The 20,987-nt window shown below is 43.9% G+C and overlaps 1 protein-coding gene across 1 annotated transcript in view; it reads right to left on the bottom strand.

Annotated features, from left to right (window-relative positions):
- The window catches only part of CEBPZ (CCAAT/enhancer binding protein zeta), a 136,627-nt gene that overhangs the window by 57,031 nt on the left and 58,609 nt on the right, over positions 1-20,987 (bottom strand). The window contains exons 4-8 of the mRNA XM_018573239.1: positions 17,654-17,774; positions 13,865-13,953; positions 10,964-11,017; positions 9,014-9,120; positions 5,785-5,846 (exon numbers count right to left, since the gene is read on the bottom strand). Of these exons, the coding sequence (XP_018428741.1) occupies positions 5,785-5,846; positions 9,014-9,120; positions 10,964-11,017; positions 13,865-13,953; positions 17,654-17,774 (433 nt within the window). The remainder of the gene's footprint in view (positions 1-5,784; positions 5,847-9,013; positions 9,121-10,963; positions 11,018-13,864; positions 13,954-17,653; positions 17,775-20,987) is intronic.

Here is a 20,987-nt window from a genome sequence, read left to right as displayed (position 1 = left end):
CTGGAAGACGCCCAAGCAAAATTGGCCTCTCTGCGCCTAATGGACCCCCCACATACCTCATCAGAACCAAGACACGTGGCTGCACTCTCCTCCAAGAGATCACGTAGTGACTCTGACCAAAATCACTCTGGAGACTCCAGAGGTCCTGCTGTGAAGATGACCACGAAAAACACTGCCCCACGCTGAAGGACTGGCTGACCACCTGTTTGACTAACATATTGGCCCTACCTGGGGGGATGCCCGCCCGCCCGTCCACCACCTGCCCTGATGGGCCTCTGAGGAGGCTGAAGTTGTCCATTCCCTGCAACAACGAACTTATACACCCCAATTTTCCTATTGCGATCCTTGCTGAAACCGGAGTACCGGAGACCAGACAAAATGACTCCAGCAGCAGATCCAATTTCATCTTGGCTGTCTTCCCCCTCATGTCATATCTATCTGGTAACTCTTAGATTGCAAGGAACTGATTTTACTTTGCATGCTGTAAAAGCTGTTTGATATCTACTCCCTGCATATGTCACTTACCCCTCTCCATATCAATGGGCTGCTGCCCAACAATAGCCACTTAGCCACAAGTTCTAGATCCCCTCATTTTGCATTATTTTGTGGAAGTACCACCCCTCATTCCCTACACCCAACTCTGCTCTTCTTTATATTTCACCTATGCGGGTGGTGTGGTACTACTGCACTTCCCACCGAGTCGGGAGTGGTGTTCTCCCCGACTGACTGCACTCTATGGTCCCCGTGACCACATAGCCCCGAGTCCTCGTTCCTTTGCGGAGGCTAACTTGCACTATATGTTAACTAGTTACCTTGAGTTCGGTTACCGGGTTTACATGCATTATATGATAACTGTTCTGTTTTACTGAGTTTTGCCTGGGTGAGCATGTCACTGTGCTCCCATTTTCTTGGAATCCTTGGGTAGTCTGTGATCGTGAGGTTCACACTGCCCAATGACCCGAGATAGTTGTGGAATTTTTCCACCCCATATTCCATTTTTTGTTTTCATGTTTATTGTATGTTGTCCTTTTCCCTTTCTTGGATCCCACTCCAGTTTTCTGATTCGGATTGCGCGGAGGCATGCCCAAGGAGGTTGATCCGACTCCACTACTGTAGGCAGGGTGAGTACCTTTGCATTGTTTGTTCTTTGATTCCCAATGACCCTTAAATTGCTGAGCCTGAATGTACAGGGCCTAAATTCCCCCAATAAGAGAACTAGAGCCTTTAGGTTCTTTAGATCCTCCCATGCCAATATCATATTCCTTCAGGAAACCCACTTTTCTAGGTCATCATGTCCCAAGTACTTCAGTTCCCAATTTGCTACGATATTTATGGCCAATGTCTCCTGCAAAAGGAAAGGGATCCGTAGATCGGTCAACTTTGTCTGCCACTCCGAGACCCAAGACCCCCTAGGTCGTTATCTAATCCTTACAGGCCTCCTAGACGATAACAAAATCACGCTTGTTTCATACTATGCCCCCAATGTGGACCAACTTGCCTTCTTCAGGGACCTTCTCGATAAAGTACATGCGCTCTCGACGGGTGCAGTAGTTATGTGTGGAGACCCCAACCTGGTGTTGTTCCCTCATAGGGACAAATCAAAATCATCCTCCTCATGCTTGCACACAGCGAAACCCTTTAGGGACCTGTTGGAATCCTACTCCATGGTGGACTGTTGGAGGGAGGTCAATCCACACAAGACAGATTACACACACTATTCCCACCCACACCACGTTTTCTCTAGGATAGACCACATTTTTGTTCAAACTTCCTCCAAATACTCATCTTCATCTCTTCCCCCTCCTGGATGGAAAGAACCTAAAGGCTCTAGTTCTCTTATTGGGGGAATCTCTTCCCCCTCCTGGAGCTTTCCTCCAAACACTCCAAAATGTTAACTATCCCCTGGTCAGACCACTCGGCTGTCACTAGGATACTTCCCCCCATGTTGCCAACCTCCCGATCCCCCATCTGGACACTAAATGACTCGCTATTGGCCAACCCCACATCTAAAATGTTACTAGAATCCTATATCACAGAATATATTGCTCTCAATCAATCCCCTGACATCTCTCCTGTCACCTTATGGGAAGCACACAAGCCGGTCCTTAGGGGACAGATCATACAACTATCCTCCAGGCTCAAGAAGGAACGTTTACAGACACTGGCGCTGCTTGAACAGGAATTCAATTCCTGCTCGCAAGCTTTCACTCTAGACCAGTCACCAATACATAAGTCCAATCTAGAGTCTGCAAGACAGACTCTTAACCTCCTTCTAACTAACCATACCACCAAGCAACTTCACCGTACAGCCCATACATTTTATCTTAAGGGTAACAAGGCTGATTCCCTTCTGGCCTCTAGACTCAGACAATTGGACCAGTCCTTCAAACCGATTAAGCTCCGCACACACACAGGCACCCACACTAGCAACCCAGTGAAAATCTTTGACACCTTTCAACAGCATCTCTCTGCTCTCTACTCTTCCCAGGGCCACTTCTCCACTGCACAAGCGGATCAGTTCTTTGAGGGTCTAGACCTTCCCCACCTATCAGAATCCCAAGCGGGCTCCTTTGAGGAACCTATTACGGAAGAGGAGGTTGGACTGGCAATCACCACACTTTCCCGCGGCAAACGCCCAGGAATAGATGGCTTCACTGCAGCTTATTATGTTACCTTTAAAGACCACTTAATACCTCTCTTGACTTCGTTTAACTGCCTTCGCAGGGGCAAGACCCTGGGCCAGGATTCCTTTGCCGCCCTGATCTGCATGATCCCCAAACCAGCTTCTGACCATAGTAACCCTTCTAATTACAGACCGATTTCACTGCTCAACGTGGACATCAAGCTGATGGCTTAAGTCCTAGCTAATCGACTCAACAAAGTGATAGGCCAGATAATCTCCAATGACCAAGTTGGTTTTATTCCTACTAGGCAGGCAAGCGATAACATCCAAAGGATCACCCTCCTATCGCATGTAGCAATAACTAAGAAAATCCCCTCCAAGCTCCTCTCCCTTGACATTAGAAAAGCATTTGACAGTGTCTCCTGGCCGTACCTCTTCTATACCCTACGGAAATGGGGTTTTGGAACCTCCTTCCTAACTTGGATCTCCTCCCTTTATAATAAACCCTCAGCTCGCATAAAGTATTCCGGCTTTTGCTCCCAACCTTTCCCAATCCTTAGGGGTACTCGACAAGGCTGCCCACTATCTCCTCTCCTCTTTGCCCTAGCTTTGGAACTGCTAGCACAAAAATTGTGCCAGTCCCCAGACATCTCCGGCATTGACCATGAGGGTGTGTCTCACAAGCTATGCATGTTTGCGGATGACGCACTGCTCTTCATAACTAATCCTGTCATCACCTTGCCCAACTTGACAGCGCTTCTGTCGGAATTTGAGGAAATCTCGGGCTTAGGTATCAATCACTCAAAATCCAAGGCCCTGAATGTTTCCCTACCCCCACCACTAGTGGAATCCCTGGCCAGCAACTACCCCTACTCCTGGAGCTCTGACCACCTACTTGGGAATCAAACTGACAAGCTCTTACCAAACACTATACAGCTCTAACTATCCTGAGATGGTGACCAAACTGGCACGAATGCTGCGGACTTGGTCCCAATACCAACTCTCATGGCTAGGCAGGATAGCTGCGGTCAAAATGACGCTACTGCCGAAGATTCTCTACTTATTTAGGGTACTACCAATTGTGATCCCTAGTCCAACTCTCAGAAAACTGCAGGCACAAATTTTTACTTTTATATGGGGAGACAAGAAGCCTAGAGTTCCTAGACGCACACTTCACCTGCCAAAATCCCAGGGGGGTTGGCAGTTCCTCACCTAGCCAAATATTACCAGGCAGCACAAATAGGCCAACTGGTGAAGTAGCACTCAGGTTTCGAAACTCCAGCATGGGTGACTTTGGAATCAGCTATGGTACGCCCCACGTCAGCTGCCAACCTCCTCTGGCTTAACCCGAAGCAGAGACCTAAGATAACCAACCCGATCACTTCCCACTCACTCCGACTTTGGGACTCTGTCAAGACTACCTTTCCCCCAGCTTGCCCCTCATGCCCTTTATGGCGAACCCCCTATTTGCGCCAGCTCTGCAGCACAGTTCTCAGCATGGTCAGACCGTAATCTTAGCACCTTTTGGCAACTAAGGACCACCTCGGGAATTAAACCCTTCCCATATCTACAAGAGCATTGCCAACTCCCAGGGAAGGAGGTCTTCAGATACCTCCAGATCAAGCATTTTCTATCCAAGTACACCCCACAACAAACTAGTCCCACATCGACTTCATTTGAGAGAGTTTGCCGCACTAACCCCCACACTCCAGGACTCATTTCACTCCTCTACACCGCTCTGATTACCCCCACAGATACACCCCCCCTTCATATGTCCCTCAATGGGAAAAGGATCTAGAGTCCCCTATAGATGACGACAGCTGGGAGCAATCCTGGGCAAATACGAAATTTAGCTCGCGATGTGTAAGCATGTTGGAAATTAACTACAAGGTCCTCCTGCGCTGGTACAGGGTGCCTGCCAGAGTGGCGTTTTACAATCCTCAGTGCTCTCCCAACTGCTTTCGGGGATGCCCGAAACTAGGCAACTTCTTCCACATCTGGTGGAGCTGTCCGCATGCTTCGACCTTCTGGGATGACGTGTTCGCCCTCCTGTCGTCACTTTTCTCGGAAACCCCTGACCAAAAGCCCATTTTTACTTTGCTTAATTGTAAGCCAGAAGGACTCCTCCGCAAACAATTTAACTTCTGCCAAGAGAGAAATCGCAAAAAATTGGCTTACCAATTCCCTTAGTATCCAAAGTGTGGTCAACCACGTCAATTGGGTTATGACGCATGAGAAAAGGACAGCGCAGCTCAATAACCATATGACCAAATATGAAACTACATGGTCTCCCTGGATTGACAAGTACTTCCCCCTCCTCGGCCTTACGCCGGCTCTGTTCTCTGTAACTTACCTTCACGAACCTCTGTGATGGTATATGCCTCAGAGCAATCCGAATCTTCTCTTCCCTCCCTCTTCTTTCTCCTCTTCTGCTTTCCTTGCCTGCCCCCCATACCTCTCTTACCCCCCTCCTCCTGTTGCTTTCTGTGTTAGTCTTGTCAGGTACCAAAATCTGCTCCACGCCAATGCTGACACGAAGTACGGCCACTAGATGGTACTCAGATGGGGCACCTACTAGCGTATACATTCTGGTGGCACTACCGACCCTACTGAGGTAGGGGCCCAGATGCTCATATTCCCAGACAAGCAACTTTCTAATTACTAGCCAGGCCTCCTATAGGTCGGTAGTGCTGAGGTACAATAGTGCATCAACGCCACCATGTGGAGAGGTGCTGCCAGATTGTAATGTCTACGTTGTTTATATGACAGTTGTTCCCGAATAGTCATGAACACCTCACGTTGCTGTACTAGGCCACATTTGTTGTTTTTGCGTGGACATGCCACTATCATTTATGCCCGTGTGCCACATGCGTATACCTATGTAACTTCAGTAATGGTACCGACTGTTCTTTTGTAAGTCATATTTGTATATGCCTGTTTATTATTCTTTTACAAATGCAAACCAATAAAAACTTATCTGAGAAAAAAAATAAACGTAGAAAAAAGTATTTTAATACAATTTTGAGGAATGCAATCCTTTGGCAAGACCTGCAAAATGTAGCAATTTGTAATTGTTAGGATATCTTATCTCAATGCATTAATGATGTAGGCATAAAAAACAGTTGATGCCAGTCTTATAAAGAAATCTTATATTTTCTTACCTGGTTCACGCTCTTCATTCATATACAACTTCTTCTTCTGATGCCTTAAAAAGCCTCTGTTGCTTTCTGAGCAAATAAAAAACAATTATCACTTTGCTATTCATCTGATGCTTATTTTAGCAAAACATGACATTAAGTGTGCAAATACTTTAAAACTATATAAAAAAAAAAAAAAAAGAAGAAGGACTTTAACCACCTCCCATACCTAAACCTAAACAAGCAGCCTTGTAGATGCGGGTGGGCATTTTAAGAAGAAAACTACAGTAAATGTAAACAGTCGGCGATGGCTGTTTAAATACAAGCGTTCTGGCGTCTGTAGAGCCCCCCACCCCGCCGTTCCCGAGATCTGCTGTGCTCGGTGCGGGCCAGGACCACCACAGCCGCTCTGTCACCAGAGATCAGAGGGAGTTCAGTACACAATCTCCCTCTGATCTCCTCTCCGCTATCAGAATGCAGGAAGTGATGTATATTACATCACTTCTGCATTCAGCTGTCATCCCGGCTACAGAAGCCGGAGAGAAGATGGTGAAGCAGATCTCTACTTCGTCAGCTTCTCTGTGGGTCTCTGGGTGACATTAGTGATCTTAGAGACCCCTGATGTCTCTATAAAAGAGGACCAGTCACTGTAATTTGATATCACATAGGGGGCTTGTTAACCCCCTATGATAGCAAAAAAGTTTCAAAAAAAAAAGTTTCAAAAAATTAAAAAAGGAGCATAAAGAAAAATCAAATCACATAAATTTTTTTTTTTTTTAAATTTCCCCATCCCCACATAAACATGCATCGGGTGTGCCTACATGCAAAAACTACGATTGCGCCCATTGTGCTGCACATGTTATACATCACTGTGGACATCGGATTGTGAGTAATAATTCTATGGCCATGATTCACTGATAACACTAAACCGATGAGCGGTAAAAGCTTTTCAAGCATCGCCTATGGCCAGTTTTGGGTATGGTAGTTTTTTTGCAATTTTGCTGACGCGTGCAATTTTAGGGCTTGACATGTTTGGTGTCTATTTACCCGATGTAACCCTGTCTATTTAGCCACTCCCACTTCCAAGGCTTTACAACATAAAGGCTAAATATTCTGGCTGCCGCCCTCTCTTCTGGCACATTAGAGGGCCGCTCGCTGGGGCCTCTCAGGTCCCTAGTGAGGAGCGAGCGGCCCTCTAATATGCCTGAATAGAGGGCCGCCACTGCCTGATTGCGGCTGGTCACCCTCCAGGATACCGAGGAGATCCGTGTTGGCCGGGCCTACTTGCAGCGGCAGGCCTGAATTATTGTCTGAAATATGACATTTTGATACTGGGCTTCACCCATGGCAAGAGGCCTACTACATTTGTTGCTATATTTGTACCTCTGTTCGAGTTTCTGTGAATCTTTGAGTAAACATGTCAAAAACGAACAGAAGAAGTTCAAATGACAGGATATGTTTTTACTTCTAGAGAGTGTAGTTTGTGTAGAGCTTCCATAATGCTTTGGGAACATTTATTTTTCATTCTAGAGCCCTGTTGTGTAAATATATTTCTCTCTGCAATTCCCCCTTCACATCAGGGTCCTCAGTTTCCTCCTTCACATCACTCCTACATCACATGAGGAGACGCAGCTAAGGTAGCAGGGCAGAGCAGGGCCAGACAGAATTAATCCCACCTTCTCTGGATTAGCGTAATTCATTTCCATGGTGCTGGCAACAGGCTGGTTTAAGGGATCCCTGAGGCTGCTCTAGAACGTCAATTTGTTGGACCAGGCTTTATTAGGGTTTACTCCTCTGGATCAACCGCAGGTTTAGGATTTTTTAATTTTGATTAACTCAATTGACAATTTTTTTCCACCCTATGTTAATTGCTATGGAATTATACTATGTTATAAAAATAGTATATTACAAAAATTCAATGTAATGTTTAATTCTATTCACCTGTTGAAACAATGGCATTCAGAAAATATATAATGTTGGGGGGTTTTAAGTAATTTTCAGGCCTAAAATTTGGAATATAACATGGGTACAAAAAATAAAAAAAAAGGGCCTCAGTCATGAAGGGGTTAAACATTTATATAGCGGGAAACAGAGTATATTTTATATTATTTGAAAGGTTACAATTTATAATTCCCTTCCTGCAGTTGAATACATTTCTCTATTAATGTAATTATTTGCATAACACCCTGAAAATAAAAAATAAACGTGGTCTTACGAGGGAGTTTATAATATTTCTATGAAAACAATATACTTTAAAATTTTATAAAATATTTATGAATTATTTATAAACTGGTTTAATTGAAGTTAACATTTAAAAAAACGAATTTTTTTTTTTTTTTTTTTACAGATACAGAAAATTAATTTGAGAAAGCTGGTTGGATGACCAGTGAAACGTTTTCAAGAAAAGTACAGCAAGTCCAGTTGCCTTGACTTATTTTTTTTACAGATATACCATGATCTGGACGAATGAGAACCTTCACAGACAATTCATTTTCTGGATCTTTTCTGCATTTAAATAAAATTGTAATTTGCAGGAATTATACACAATATATTTGCATACACAGTACTATTCTGTATATTTACTCCTTTAAACAGGTAAAAATCATTATTGTTATTCATATTCTTCTTTCCTCCACTTGATCATTTTTCATTCCCTATAGTGAAGTAGCACAGTTCATTTTATGTGTTGAGGCAGTTTGCATCTAAAATGTTTAGCATATGCCCAATGCCTTCAAGATACCATACATATAATGGGGCTGGATGACATTTTATAGCCCCTGATGAGGCCTGATCATTCCCACCTTTGCTTTCTTCTTCATTCTTGCCTTGCTCTCTTGGATATCTTTTTGGTTAACCTGTCACACCCACATTTAGTCTAATTTTTATATCTTCCTCGGCACTGTCACAAGGCAAAGATGAAACAAAGCTGCTGCAGAGATAATATGCAATCAACTGAAGATGGATGCACATACCTATAGAAGCTTCTCAAACCCTCGTCACAGAAGAATTCAAGGCCATTTTAACAGACAAAGCACCAACATGTCCGGCTATTGTTGCAAAGTCCCCCTCCCGCAAATATACTAGCTGTCTCCAACAGTTTCACTTTTTGGGAGCAAGGTATGCAAGAATAATTGGTACCCTCACTCTACACTTATTTAGCCACAAAAAAGGTTAGTGGTGAATATTAGACTGGACTTCTAGTGAAAAGAAAAAAAAGTTAAACTCTCTGCAAGAGAAAAAAACCCAGTAAAACTTGCCTTGAAGTCTCTGTTGTTTAGGATTGCGGTACACAAAACGGTCCAGAAATCTCATTAAGGTAAAATCTTGTAGCGGGTCGCCTGTATAATGAATAGAATTACCCTGTGGAAAGGAAAAATAACGGTTTACAAATAAAGAGACTCACGTTACACTCCTGTGAAAAGATGCTTAAAACATACTTGCCATTAAGGGCTTATTCACACCAAATCCGGACCAGATCTGCATGAGTTTCTGCACTTGCAGTGCATTTTCCCGCGTTTTTGGCTGTTAAAACACTAATATATATATATATATATAGCCTAAAATGGGCTTTCAGTGTGTTCCAGGGCATTTGCATGCGTTTTGGTTTGTTCCAGAGCAGGAAAAAAATAGGGCATGCTGCAGTTTTTCCACATGCTCTGGAACTGAACGCTGTGGTGTGAACTAGAGCCCAAAATACAATTGGAATACACTGGATGCATTTTTGATGCGTTCTGTAACTGCTCTGCATCTGCTCCGCACTTGGGGTGAACATGTCCTAAGTGTGGAACAAATGCTGTGGATTAAATGTAAGCCAGATACTGAATACACTGTATTTGTCTCCTTCAGTGTTGAACCATGGGGTCACAGAAGCTAGAACTATGAGAACAGGCTGCAGTAGGCGAGGTGAGCAGAGCAGGGCATAACAGCAATATATGGAGATGAACTGATGGGAGAACTTACTTAACCCTTGCAGTGCAGGGATAGCCCCACTGCAAGGGTTCTGCTTTAAGGCAGACTTGATTTCAGGGAGATTTGTTAAATAGTATCTTGTCTACATTTTGTAGGCATTTTTTTCTTAAACTGAAAATAAACTCCTAGATAACAGCTAAATACAGAATTACAATATACAATTATCAATATACATTGACTGCAATTTATTACAAACACTTTACTAACGCAGAGTAGGGACTCTCATTGCCCTAAAAAAAACCTCAATTTTTCAAGCAATTTCTGTATATTTTTCAGCTACACATTCATGCTGTTAATCTCCCATTTCCAATAACGTTTTCCAGGACAGCATGTGAGACGTGGAGGTATCTCCCCCAAAACAGAAAACACGCCACCATTACTTAAAAGGCCGCCCCCAACGGCTATTCTTCAGTTTGTGTTTATCCGGAGGAGACACGTCACCGGAAGAAGCGCTGTTGGGGGGTGGGGAGATACCTCGGTGCATGCTGCCCTGATATGTTTCCCCCTGTATGGTACCGCTTTTAGGCCGCCAGAAGTGCTCCTGGAGATGGGAGGTTCTCTGGTCTCCTCTTGTCCTTCCGTGTCTGGAGAGGACCTTGACCAGAGGTTGTTTCCACCCTTGGCTGGGTTCCATGGGTGCTGGCCAGGTGGTCGGCTGGCTCATCCCTCTGCAAGCTCCTCGTTTTCGGTGCAGGGGAAGGGGAGGGCCTTGGCTGGAGCTTCCGGGCATATCTTCCTCCGGCAGAGGCCGTGGGAGACGCCGGACTGCACGCTGTACGCCATGGAGGAAGCCCAGGCAGTGGTGGATACAGGCACCTCAGTCTCCAGCCCAGCACAGGTAAGAGAGTGCTTTTTCCCCTCTCTATCCCCTGCTGCTCCGACTTCCTGCTCTTCACCAGGGTCCCCTTTTTGGTGTTGGGTGCTTAGGTGTTATTTCTGGCCCTAAGATGGGTAATTCCTCCCAGGGTTAATGGAACCTTTTTTTCTGCTCGTTTGCAGGCTCTATAGCCGGCAGATCGCTTGTATGTTAACAGGCATCAGGGCCGGTTTTCACATTTTGTGTCCTTCCAGCTCGCGCACAAGTGTATACACGGCCTGTTACATCCAGGAAGCTCCCGGCTGGCCACTTTTTCACAACGGCCGGGAGGTAGTTAATAGTGTTACTACTTGAATTGTCCCTTTGCACAATTTGGAATTAAATGCATAAAACATTTCATTCCATGTTCATTCTCACCTCCAGGATGGTTTTTGCAAAGAGTGAAACAGATGGATGAAAGTGATCGGAAAGCTGTAAAAAGAGAACACAAAGTTATAAGAATTTTGAGAGAAAGGTTTAAAAAACTACACAAAAAAACCTCAATGTCCTTCTATAAAAATTATGCATACATCAGCAAAAACAAATGGCATAAATGTGTGGGAAAAATAAGTGGTTGCAATGGAGAACGCCACAATAAACCCCTTCATGACCAGTGATATACAGTGTACATTACTGGCATTGGGCCCGTTTTAAACAGATTCCGTCGGAACCCTGCATTTGTAAAGTCAACTGTCGGCTTTACAGTAGAAGCGATTCTGCCGCTAGATTGCTTCTACGGGCCGGTAAACGCCCCCGCCCCAATACCCCTGCCGTGTTTTCCGGGCTCCGCTGCCACTCCTACTAGCCGTTATGGTGGCGGGGGGAAGCTGGGGAGGAGCTCGGCGAACCTCCGTTCACTGATCTCCTCCCAGTACTATGGAAACGGGAGAGATGCAGATTACATCACTTCCATTCCCATAGATGTCATTGCTGGGCTCCTGAAGCCCAGCAATAAGCTATTGAAGTGCAATTTGCACTTCAATAGCTTATTTCAAGTGTAAAGGTGATACTAGGGGTCTTATGGACCCCCAGTATCACCTTAAAGAGTACCTGTCACTGCCAATATGCTATCACACGGGGGGCTTGTAAGCCCCCCATGTTGATAGCAATTAAAGTTAAAAAAAAAACCAAAAAGCAGTTTTAAAAATATTAAATTAAATGTAAAAATACATTTTGTTTTTGTAAAGTCCCGCTTTTTGGGGTACTGAATTTTGTCAGTTTCACAGGTGCACACAATTTGTAACCTGGGCATGTTGGGTATCTATTTACTTGTTGTAACCTCATCTTTTATAAAAAAACAATGCCTATTTGTGTTTTGGAGCATTTAACCCTTTCGCTGCCAAGCCCTCCGGAACATTTTTCAAATCAGCTGGCCAAGCCATTTTTGGCAATTTTTTCCTATTGATTTGATTTGCAACTGCTGCGTTGCTAGCGTTTGTAAAAGACCCCCAAACCATATTTGTTATGTGGGGGGAGGGAGGGGCTGTGCTTTTTTTATTAGTTTTTTTTTTTTTTTATTTAATTTTTTTTAAAATTTTTATTTTTTTTACATTTTCTATTTATTTTTAAATAATGTTTTATTTTTTACTGTTGGCGCTGCGGCGAAATATCTGGGGTCTAAATGGACCCCTGACATTTCCCTTTTGAAATAGAAAAAGAAATTGAGGACATAAGTCCGGTATTTTTGATGATAGCAGTCATCAGCGTCTTGTGAGCCGCTGATGACAGCTATTAATTTGAAGGGGACAGTCCGGGGAACAGTTCTACTATAAGCTTCATGAGCTTATAGTAGAACTGTAAATGCCAGGTCCGTACGGCATACTGAGCTGGCCAGCCAGAAGCACCTTTGTAGCTCCGTATGCCGTACGTCCTTGGCAGCGAAAGGGTTAAGTGCATTTTTCACAATTCACATTTTTCGCTAATATCGTGCAACATAAAAATTTGCAACTGCCAGCATTTTACTCTAAAGGGTCTTGTCTTTCAGAAAATACATAATGTTTGGGGGTTTGAAGTAATTTTCAGGCGTAAAATGTGGATTATACCGTGTAACCAAAAAATGAAAAAAAGGCCTTGGTCATCAAGGGGTTAAAGTGTATTCCCAATTTTCCAGATAAACCTACTTTATATATCTGTAACACATTCACAGAGCATAACTCAAAATATAAATAAAAATTGCTGCTTCCTTTTTACTTAGTGAAAAAAACTTATCTTGTCCCTTATATGTATAGTTTATGCCCTAAACACACTTGGTGCGTGCAAATGAATGTGCACAGTGTTTTTATCATGTTTGTCACGCATCCCCCATGGGCATTAATTTCAATAGGCTGCCCTACATGCAGCAAAGCAGCTACACGCTTTGAATAATTTCTGACTGCACCTTTGCAAAAATGCAGGTCTTGCTTGTCACTTTGGAGTATCATCACCTGTAATGGCACCACAAGCACGACGTGTACTTTTCGTGAGCAAGCTCAAATTTGCACACGTTCGCGCAAATGCCAAGTGTAAATGCGGGCTTAAGGAGGGGGCTGGGGCGTTATAGTTGCTGCCTAACACTGTCCACACTATGCTAGCAGATCTTCATTATCATTTGTAAACTAGATGTGCACGTTGTCTGTCCTAACAAAAGGTTATTAATGGGTGGTACATTTTGCGCCCATTACGCCGCACATGTTACATATCGCCGCGAACGTCCGAGTGAGAGCAATAAGTCTAGGGCCATCAATCACTGAACACTAAACTGATGAGCAGTAAAAGCTTTTAAAATGTCGCCTATGGCCAATTTTGGGTATAGTTATCTGCGATTAGTTATCTGCGATTTCGCGGGTGCGCGCAATTTTAAAGCTTGACATGTTTGGTGTCTATTTACCCAACGTGACCCGATCTTTTATATTTTACCAAAAAACTGGGGAATAATAAATGTTTCCTAACAATGTAAAAAAAAAAAAATTTTTTTCCAAAAGTTTCTGTAATTTTTCCTAATTATAATAAAAAATAAAAACCCCAGTGGTGATTAAATACCACCAAAATAAAGCTCTATCTGTCCCCAAAAAATGGTATAAAATTCATTTCAGTACAGTGTTGCATGACGGAAAAAACGTCAGTCAAAGTACTGCAGCGCTGAATACTGAAAAATGGCCTGGCCAGGAAGGGGGTCTAAACACCTGGTCTTGAAGTGGTTAAGCCTAGTATACACAGTATCAGTGAAACTTTTAAAAATTATCAATGCAATGTACAATTGCCTTTATATCTCCTACAAAACAGAGAACCACATCTACATACCTTTTTTAACTCCCAAAGGCTTGTGTTATCAGCGCCACAAAATATAGGATTTCTATTGAAGGGATCATAATGATTCACATTGCTTATACCTTTAACAGAAGAAAAAAAATAACCAAATGTGCAATACGCAGAAGGACAAAAAAAAAATTACAATCCTGTCAGAAAAAGGCAAAAACATTTTGTTAAAGTGTTGAAAATAAATGATGTGCTACATAAACTGTACCTTTAGTTGTATTGCTTAGTTTTTACAAGTACATGTCTTTTGTGGCAAGTCTGACAGCATTATATTTAATGAAGCAAAATCTTCCAGGCTGCAGAGAAATGCAACAGGGCTGTCCATTGTCGCTTACTCCCTTTGCCGCAGCTGTCTGAATTGTAAAACTCCAAGCCAATAAACCGAGCTATTAAAATAACAGCAAATATCTGGTCGTATTTTTAATGTTCCCACATTCTGTATCTATATCTATAACTATGTTGTTATGTCTATCGTTGTAACCTTCTGCAAAATGTAGTGAACAAAAAACAAAGAAAACAAACTGTATATAAATATAGATCTATATATATCTGTTCACATCGCAGCGTGCGGATCCAGACCAGACCAGATCCAGACCGGATGAAAAAACTGCGGCAAGCCCTATTTTACCTGCTCTGGATCTGGTCTGGAACGCATCAAAAACGCATCCAAAACGCGGCACAACCCACTGCACTGCGTGTGCAGAAACCTGACCGGATCTGGTCTGCATTTGGGGTGAACAAGGCCTAAGATGTCAAAAAAACAAAAACACAGTATTGCAGTGTGCAATGATAGTTATCATGAACACCCAGGACTACATTGCAGAAGGAAAACTGACAATTGTCTGAAAAACTACTACAAAAAACTGGACCAGGACCCCACCAGGGAATACACAGAAGAACTTACTAAACTTATCAAATCCTTCCCAAAACACATTGGATTACTTGTTACCTTCCAATCCTCACATGGGTACCTTCTACATGCTGCCCAAAATCCACAAGCCAGGAAACCCAGGACGACCCATTATTACAGGTATGGAAAAAATTACAGAACAAATATCTGGCTTCATTGAAAACATTCTGAAGCCCCTAGTTATCAAGACTGGGAGTTTTATACAAGACACAACAGATTTTCTGAACAAACTGAGCCAAATCACTAACCTGCTAATACTATAATTGTCACAATGGATGTGGAATCTTTGTACAGTATAATCCCCCATAAAGATGGTATTGAGGCCTGCATCAAATTCCTTTCCTCCCATGTCAGACAAAAACATGATAGTGAAACCATTGCCAAACTCATTGAATTTATACTGACACACAACTACTTCAATTTCAATAACAACATCTATTTACAAATTACAGGGACTGCTATGGGCACAAAAATGTCACCACAATATGCCAATCTCTTCATGGCTGACCTAGAAAACAGATTCCTAGCCACTCACCCTCACAAACCATTTAAATATTATCGTTATATTGATGATATTTTCATTATATGGACAGAAGAAAGCCTTTTAAACTTCCATGAATCATTCAATTCCTTCCATCCATCGATCAAACTCAAAATGAATTTATCAGAACACACTGAAGGGAATTTATCAAAACTGGAGCAACTGTGCATGGCAACCAATCAGCATCTCCCTTATATTTTGAAATCTTAACTGAACAAAAACGGAAGAGAGAAGCTGATTGGTTGCCATGCACAGCTGCGCCACATTTTGTCTACTCCAGTTTTGATAAATTCCCCCCAGTGTGTTTTTTTCTGGATTGTGCCATAACTGTCAGCAATGGCTCACTCCGTTCTTCAGTGTACAGAAAGCCCACAGACAGGTACAGCTGCATCCATAATTCCAGCTTCCATCCAAATCACACTAAACAGGGTGCCATCTACAGCCAAGCAATCCGATACCACCGCATTTGCTCTGACGCGGAGGACAGAGACAAATATCTGAGCCCACTGGCTGATGCATTTCAGCGAAAGGGCTACAGGGAAAAGACTATTTCTACAAAAATTAAATCTGCCCTATGAACACCACAGGAACGACTCCTACAGTACAAAAAAAAGCCCAACCAGGCTGCGCAATACCTTTTGATAGGCTTTGAAGGATCCGCAGGGGGCTCTGCAGCCTGCAAAGCCCACCACAGATCTTGCACAGCCCCCCTGAGATCCAGCAGACTGAAAGGTCTCAGGGGGTCTCTGCAGGATCTGTGGGGGACTTTGCTGGATCCGTAGGGGGCTCTGCAGCCTGCAAAGCCCACCACAGATCACGCACAGCCCCCCTGAGATCTTGCAGGGTCTCTGCATGATCTGTGGGGGGTTGTGCAGGATCCGTAGGGGGTCTCTGCATGATCAGTGGGGGCTTTGCAGGATCCGTAGGGGGCTCTGCAGCCTGCAAAGCCCACCACAGATCCTGCAGAGCCCCCACTGAGCATGCAGAGACCCCCTACGGATCCTGCAGAGCCCCCACTGAGCATGCAGAGACCCCCTACGGATCCTGCACAACCCACCACAGATCCTGCACAGCCCCCCTGAGATCCAGCAGAACGGTCTCAGCATGATCTGTGGGGGGCTTTGCAGGATCCGTAGGGGGCTCTGCAGCCTGCAAAGCCCACCCAGATCCTGCACAGCCCCCCTGAGATCCAGCAGAACGGTCTCAGCATGATCTGTGGGGGGCTTTGCAGGATCCGTAGGGGGCTCTGCAGCCTGCAAAGCCCACCACAGATCATGCAGAGCCCCCTGAGAACCTGCAGGGTCTCTGCATGATCTGTGGGGGTTGTGCAGGATCCGTAGGGGGTCTCTGCAGCCTGCAAAGCCCACCCAGATCCTGCACAGCCCCCCTGAGATCTGTCAGACTGCTGGGTCTCAGGGGGTTTCTGCAGGATCTGAGGGGGGGCTTTGTAGGATCTGTGGTGGGCTCTGCGGGGTCTTTTGTGGGCAGAGCCCAATACGGATCCTGCACAGCCCCCCTAATACCCTACAGACTGCAGGGCCTGTGCAGGATCTGTGGGGTGCTCTGCAGGGTCTCAGGGGGCTGTGCAAGATCTATTGTGGGCTCTGCCCACCATAGACCTCGCAGAGCTCGCCACAGATCCTGCAAAGCCCCGAGGCCTGCAGAGCCCACCACAGATCCTGCACAGCCCCCGAGACCACAGCTTTTCTGCTATGCCAATAGCAGAACATGTCAAAAGCTAGATACAGCGCGAGCACTGTATCCAGCGGCTGGCAGGTTACGCAAAAAGTATTAAACAGGAAGGGGTGGGGTAAATTTAGTGGGGGTGGGGGCGCCCAAATTTTGCCTTGCCTAGGGCAGCCACAAAGCAGAATACACCACTGGAGAGGACCCAAGGCTTTCTCACAAAAACACATTGCCGAAAGCATCACACAGGGATCACTTGCTGCCCAATATATCCCACCCACTTTTAGGCGACAAGGTAATCAATGTTATTCACTTCACCTCTCAGTGGTCATAATGTTATGACTAATCAGTGTATATACCGAATTCAAAATATGGACAAAATATACATTTTATTTCTTAGTACCAAACCTAAGTAAAAAATATGGGCTGAACAATATGCAATCCTTTTAAAAAATAGTATGTTTGCATTCTTTATTTATGGTATAGAAACCAAATATTGTATACGTTTATGCAGATGTTATCAGATCTGTGTGGGCACCATGCCCAAAAGGTTACCCCAGGAGAAGGGACTGTATGAATCCTGCAACCAAACTATAATGTATGCAGATATTTTAAAATATAAACATATCAAGTGTACCATTTTGATGTATCCAAGAAGCAGATGTAACATTTGCGGATGATTCTTTATCAACAATTGTATTCTCTTCATCATTATCATCATCTGGAATGTCGTGAAAATGCTCCTCTTCATCAATTTCCTAAAACAAAAAACAGAATTCTCTCACATAAATGATCAACATCTATACTCACAGACCACACACATACATGGTTCTTATGTTCTTATAGTAATAATATTTCTCTGTAGCTTTAGCTGCTTGCATAGTCACACTGAGAAGGGCCCTGAAAGAGACCCTGCAATAACACAGTGCATCAGCTCCTTCATGCAATACTCTTTCCAACACCACAACAACTATAACCACAAATTAGGGATGTCCCGATACTAGCATCGGAATCTTGCCCGATACAAGGCATTTTGACAAATACTTGTACTTGTCAAAATGCCCCGATGCCTAGCGCCATCTGGCAGTCTCCGTCCTAATTAATTTAGGTGGCCGGAGACTGCTAGATGACCCCACTTGGAGCGCCGCCCACCGGAGCAGCAGTGACGCGACGCTCGGCGAGGTAAGTAAGAAAAAAAAAAAACCCCGCAGCGGCTAGTCCGGCGAGAGAAGCTACAGGTGGGATTCTAATTTAGCTGGCAGGAACCTCTGAGCCAGCTAAATTAGGACCCCACCTGGAGCTCCTCCCACTGGACCAGCGCTGACTCGTCGCTGCTCTCTCCGGCACAGTGAGTGAGGGCAAGGGGGAGGGAACACTATTATGCTGCAAAATTTATTTATAAATGTATTCTCTGCACTGTATGAGCAGTATATACTCTATATGTGCCACATATAGAGTATATATAGAGTACACACTGCTCATACAGTGCAGACAATACATTTACAATTATACTCTGCTAACATAAATGGATTAAATGATCTGTATGTAGCCCTGTACTATGGATCATTTAACCCATTCTTTTTAGCAGAGGATAATTGTAAATGTATTGTTGCAGGCACTCTATATGTACAAGTACTATATACGACATATAGAGTGCACTGCAACAATAGATTTACAATTATCCTCTGCTAATATGAATGGGTTAAATGATCCGTAGTACATGATATGTAGCCCTGTACTACGGATCATTTAACCCATTCATGTTAGCAGTGCAGAATTGTATATCTATATGTACTGTACATATACAGCACAAATGTCCCGTACATTGCAGCATTAGATTTACAATGATCCCCTGCTAACATGAATGGGTTAAATGATCCGTAGTACAACTACATGTTATGTACTATTATGTACTATGGATCATGATTTAACCTATTCATGTTAGCAGGGGATAATTGTAACTCTATTACTGCAGTGTACTGGACGTATGTGCTGTATATGTATTATGGATCATGATTTAACCTATTCATGTTAGCAGGGCAGAATTGTGAGCGCCTCCCACAAGCTGAGCACCGAGATGCGATGCAGCGATCCTGCCCAGCGCCGACTACAAGAGGCATCGCGTGAGGCTACGGGGATCGGAGTGAAACTGTGAGTAAGGGAAGCTGGGATGGGGCTGGCTGTAAATCTATTGCTATAGTGTACTGGACGTGTGTAATGTATATGTAGTACATATATACAGCACACACCTCCACTACACTCCAGCAATAGAGTTACAATTTTCCACTGCTAACATGAATAGGTTAAAACATGATCCATAGTACATAACATGTAGTTGTACTATGGATCATTTAAAGTCACCTGTCCCTTTAAGAAAAAGTATCGGTAATTGGTAAGTACATGAGGGGATGTACTTGGGCCTGAAAAAGTGGCATCGGGACATCCCTACCACAAGGATCGCTGATGGAGTGGTGACAGAGCCGGACGGTGGAGCTGTGACGAGCACCGTCACCTCCCTCAGCCTCTGTCCCCGGCCGCTGCTCGTTCCGGTCACAGGACTTCTACCACAGTGCTGTGGTAGAACTCCTGTGTTGGAGGTGACAGAGTCAATAAAGAGTACCTGTCATCTCCAAATGCTATCACACGGGGGCTTGTTATCCCCTGTGTGACAGCAATAAAGTCAAGTGAAAAAAAAGTAAAAAATAGTAATTAAAAATGTAACTAAATAAAAATGTAAATAATAAAAAGGCGATAAAGTAAAAATTATAAAATAAATGAAAATTTTAAATGTTTACAAAGTAAATAAAAATTGTAAAAATGATAACTAGCCCCGCTGCCCCCACCATCTACATGCGAATAAATGCGCAGCGTTTTCAACCACGATCGTGTGCAACCGTGTGGCGTTGATGTGCAATCCATGACTGCCCGGTCATCGTGCACGAAACCGAGCGGATGGCTGGGCGGTCACGGAATCGCACACCACCGCCGATCGCGCTGGCAGTGTCATTATTTTCCTAATGGCACTCCAGTTGCGCCAGGCAGATCGCACGGTTTCCCGCCGCAATACCGCCCGGGCGGTCCCACACGACTGCAGTTGAAAACACTGCGTGGTGCGTGTCGCGAAAAAAGGTACATGTACCTTTTAGCGATTGCCACGCAGATGTATGCAAACGCACACGATCGCGTGTCCCAGGATTGCCCAAGTCTGCACGAACCCTAAAGGGTAAATTCACTTTCCCAAGTAATTTGGGAAAATGGAATTGCCCACACAAATCTCCGTCCCACTATACTTACCTTTTGGCGAACGGTCCTTCCCGTCCACCAGTACGAGTGTACTATCTGTACCTGTTCCATGTATTCTGAATTTCGCTCCCAAATTGCAAGCACTCGTTGGTCAACACGGTCACCTGACGGCGCTGACCAATGAGAAGCTCTTTTTAGCACTGCTAAAAACGGTTTCGGATAAAAAAAAAAAAAAATTGTATCAGGACAAGTAGATTGGGCCCCCGCTTTAGTCCTTGGACAAGTAGTTTTTACAAAAATTTCCACACCACTTTGATGCTTTGGTTTCAACATTTTATTGGTTACTAACATAGAAGTTAAGAAATAAACAATTCTGACATTTTTCCTTATCTGCTGCATACTTGTGCATACAATGCTCCGCAGATGAGTCAAACATAGTCAGGCAAACAACATTTTTAAAATGACTGCAATGGCAGCCCCTATATTTGATAAAAGGGCTACTTTAGGTGAATTTCTGACTAATTATGAAAAAAGTCTTATACAGTAAACCAACCCTTGCACCAAAATTGATGCCCAAGTGCAGGCATGCAAGCAGGTGATCTGGATTTAGCACTATTGGTTCAGATATCCAGTGAAAAAAAGTCTTCCCTTCACCTAAGGGTGACATCACTGGTCCTTCCAGTGGGGTCCTGGGAAGGTGAGCATCCCTAATCCCATAATATACTACT

The sequence above is a fragment of the Nanorana parkeri genome, unplaced genomic scaffold, assembly GCF_000935625.1.
Source record: "Nanorana parkeri isolate BGI_ZX_2015 unplaced genomic scaffold, ASM93562v1 scaffold2291, whole genome shotgun sequence".
Lineage (NCBI taxonomy): Eukaryota > Metazoa > Chordata > Amphibia > Anura > Dicroglossidae > Nanorana > Nanorana parkeri.
Note: the sequence above shows the minus strand (reverse complement) of the source record. Positions and strands in the feature narration are given on the sequence as shown.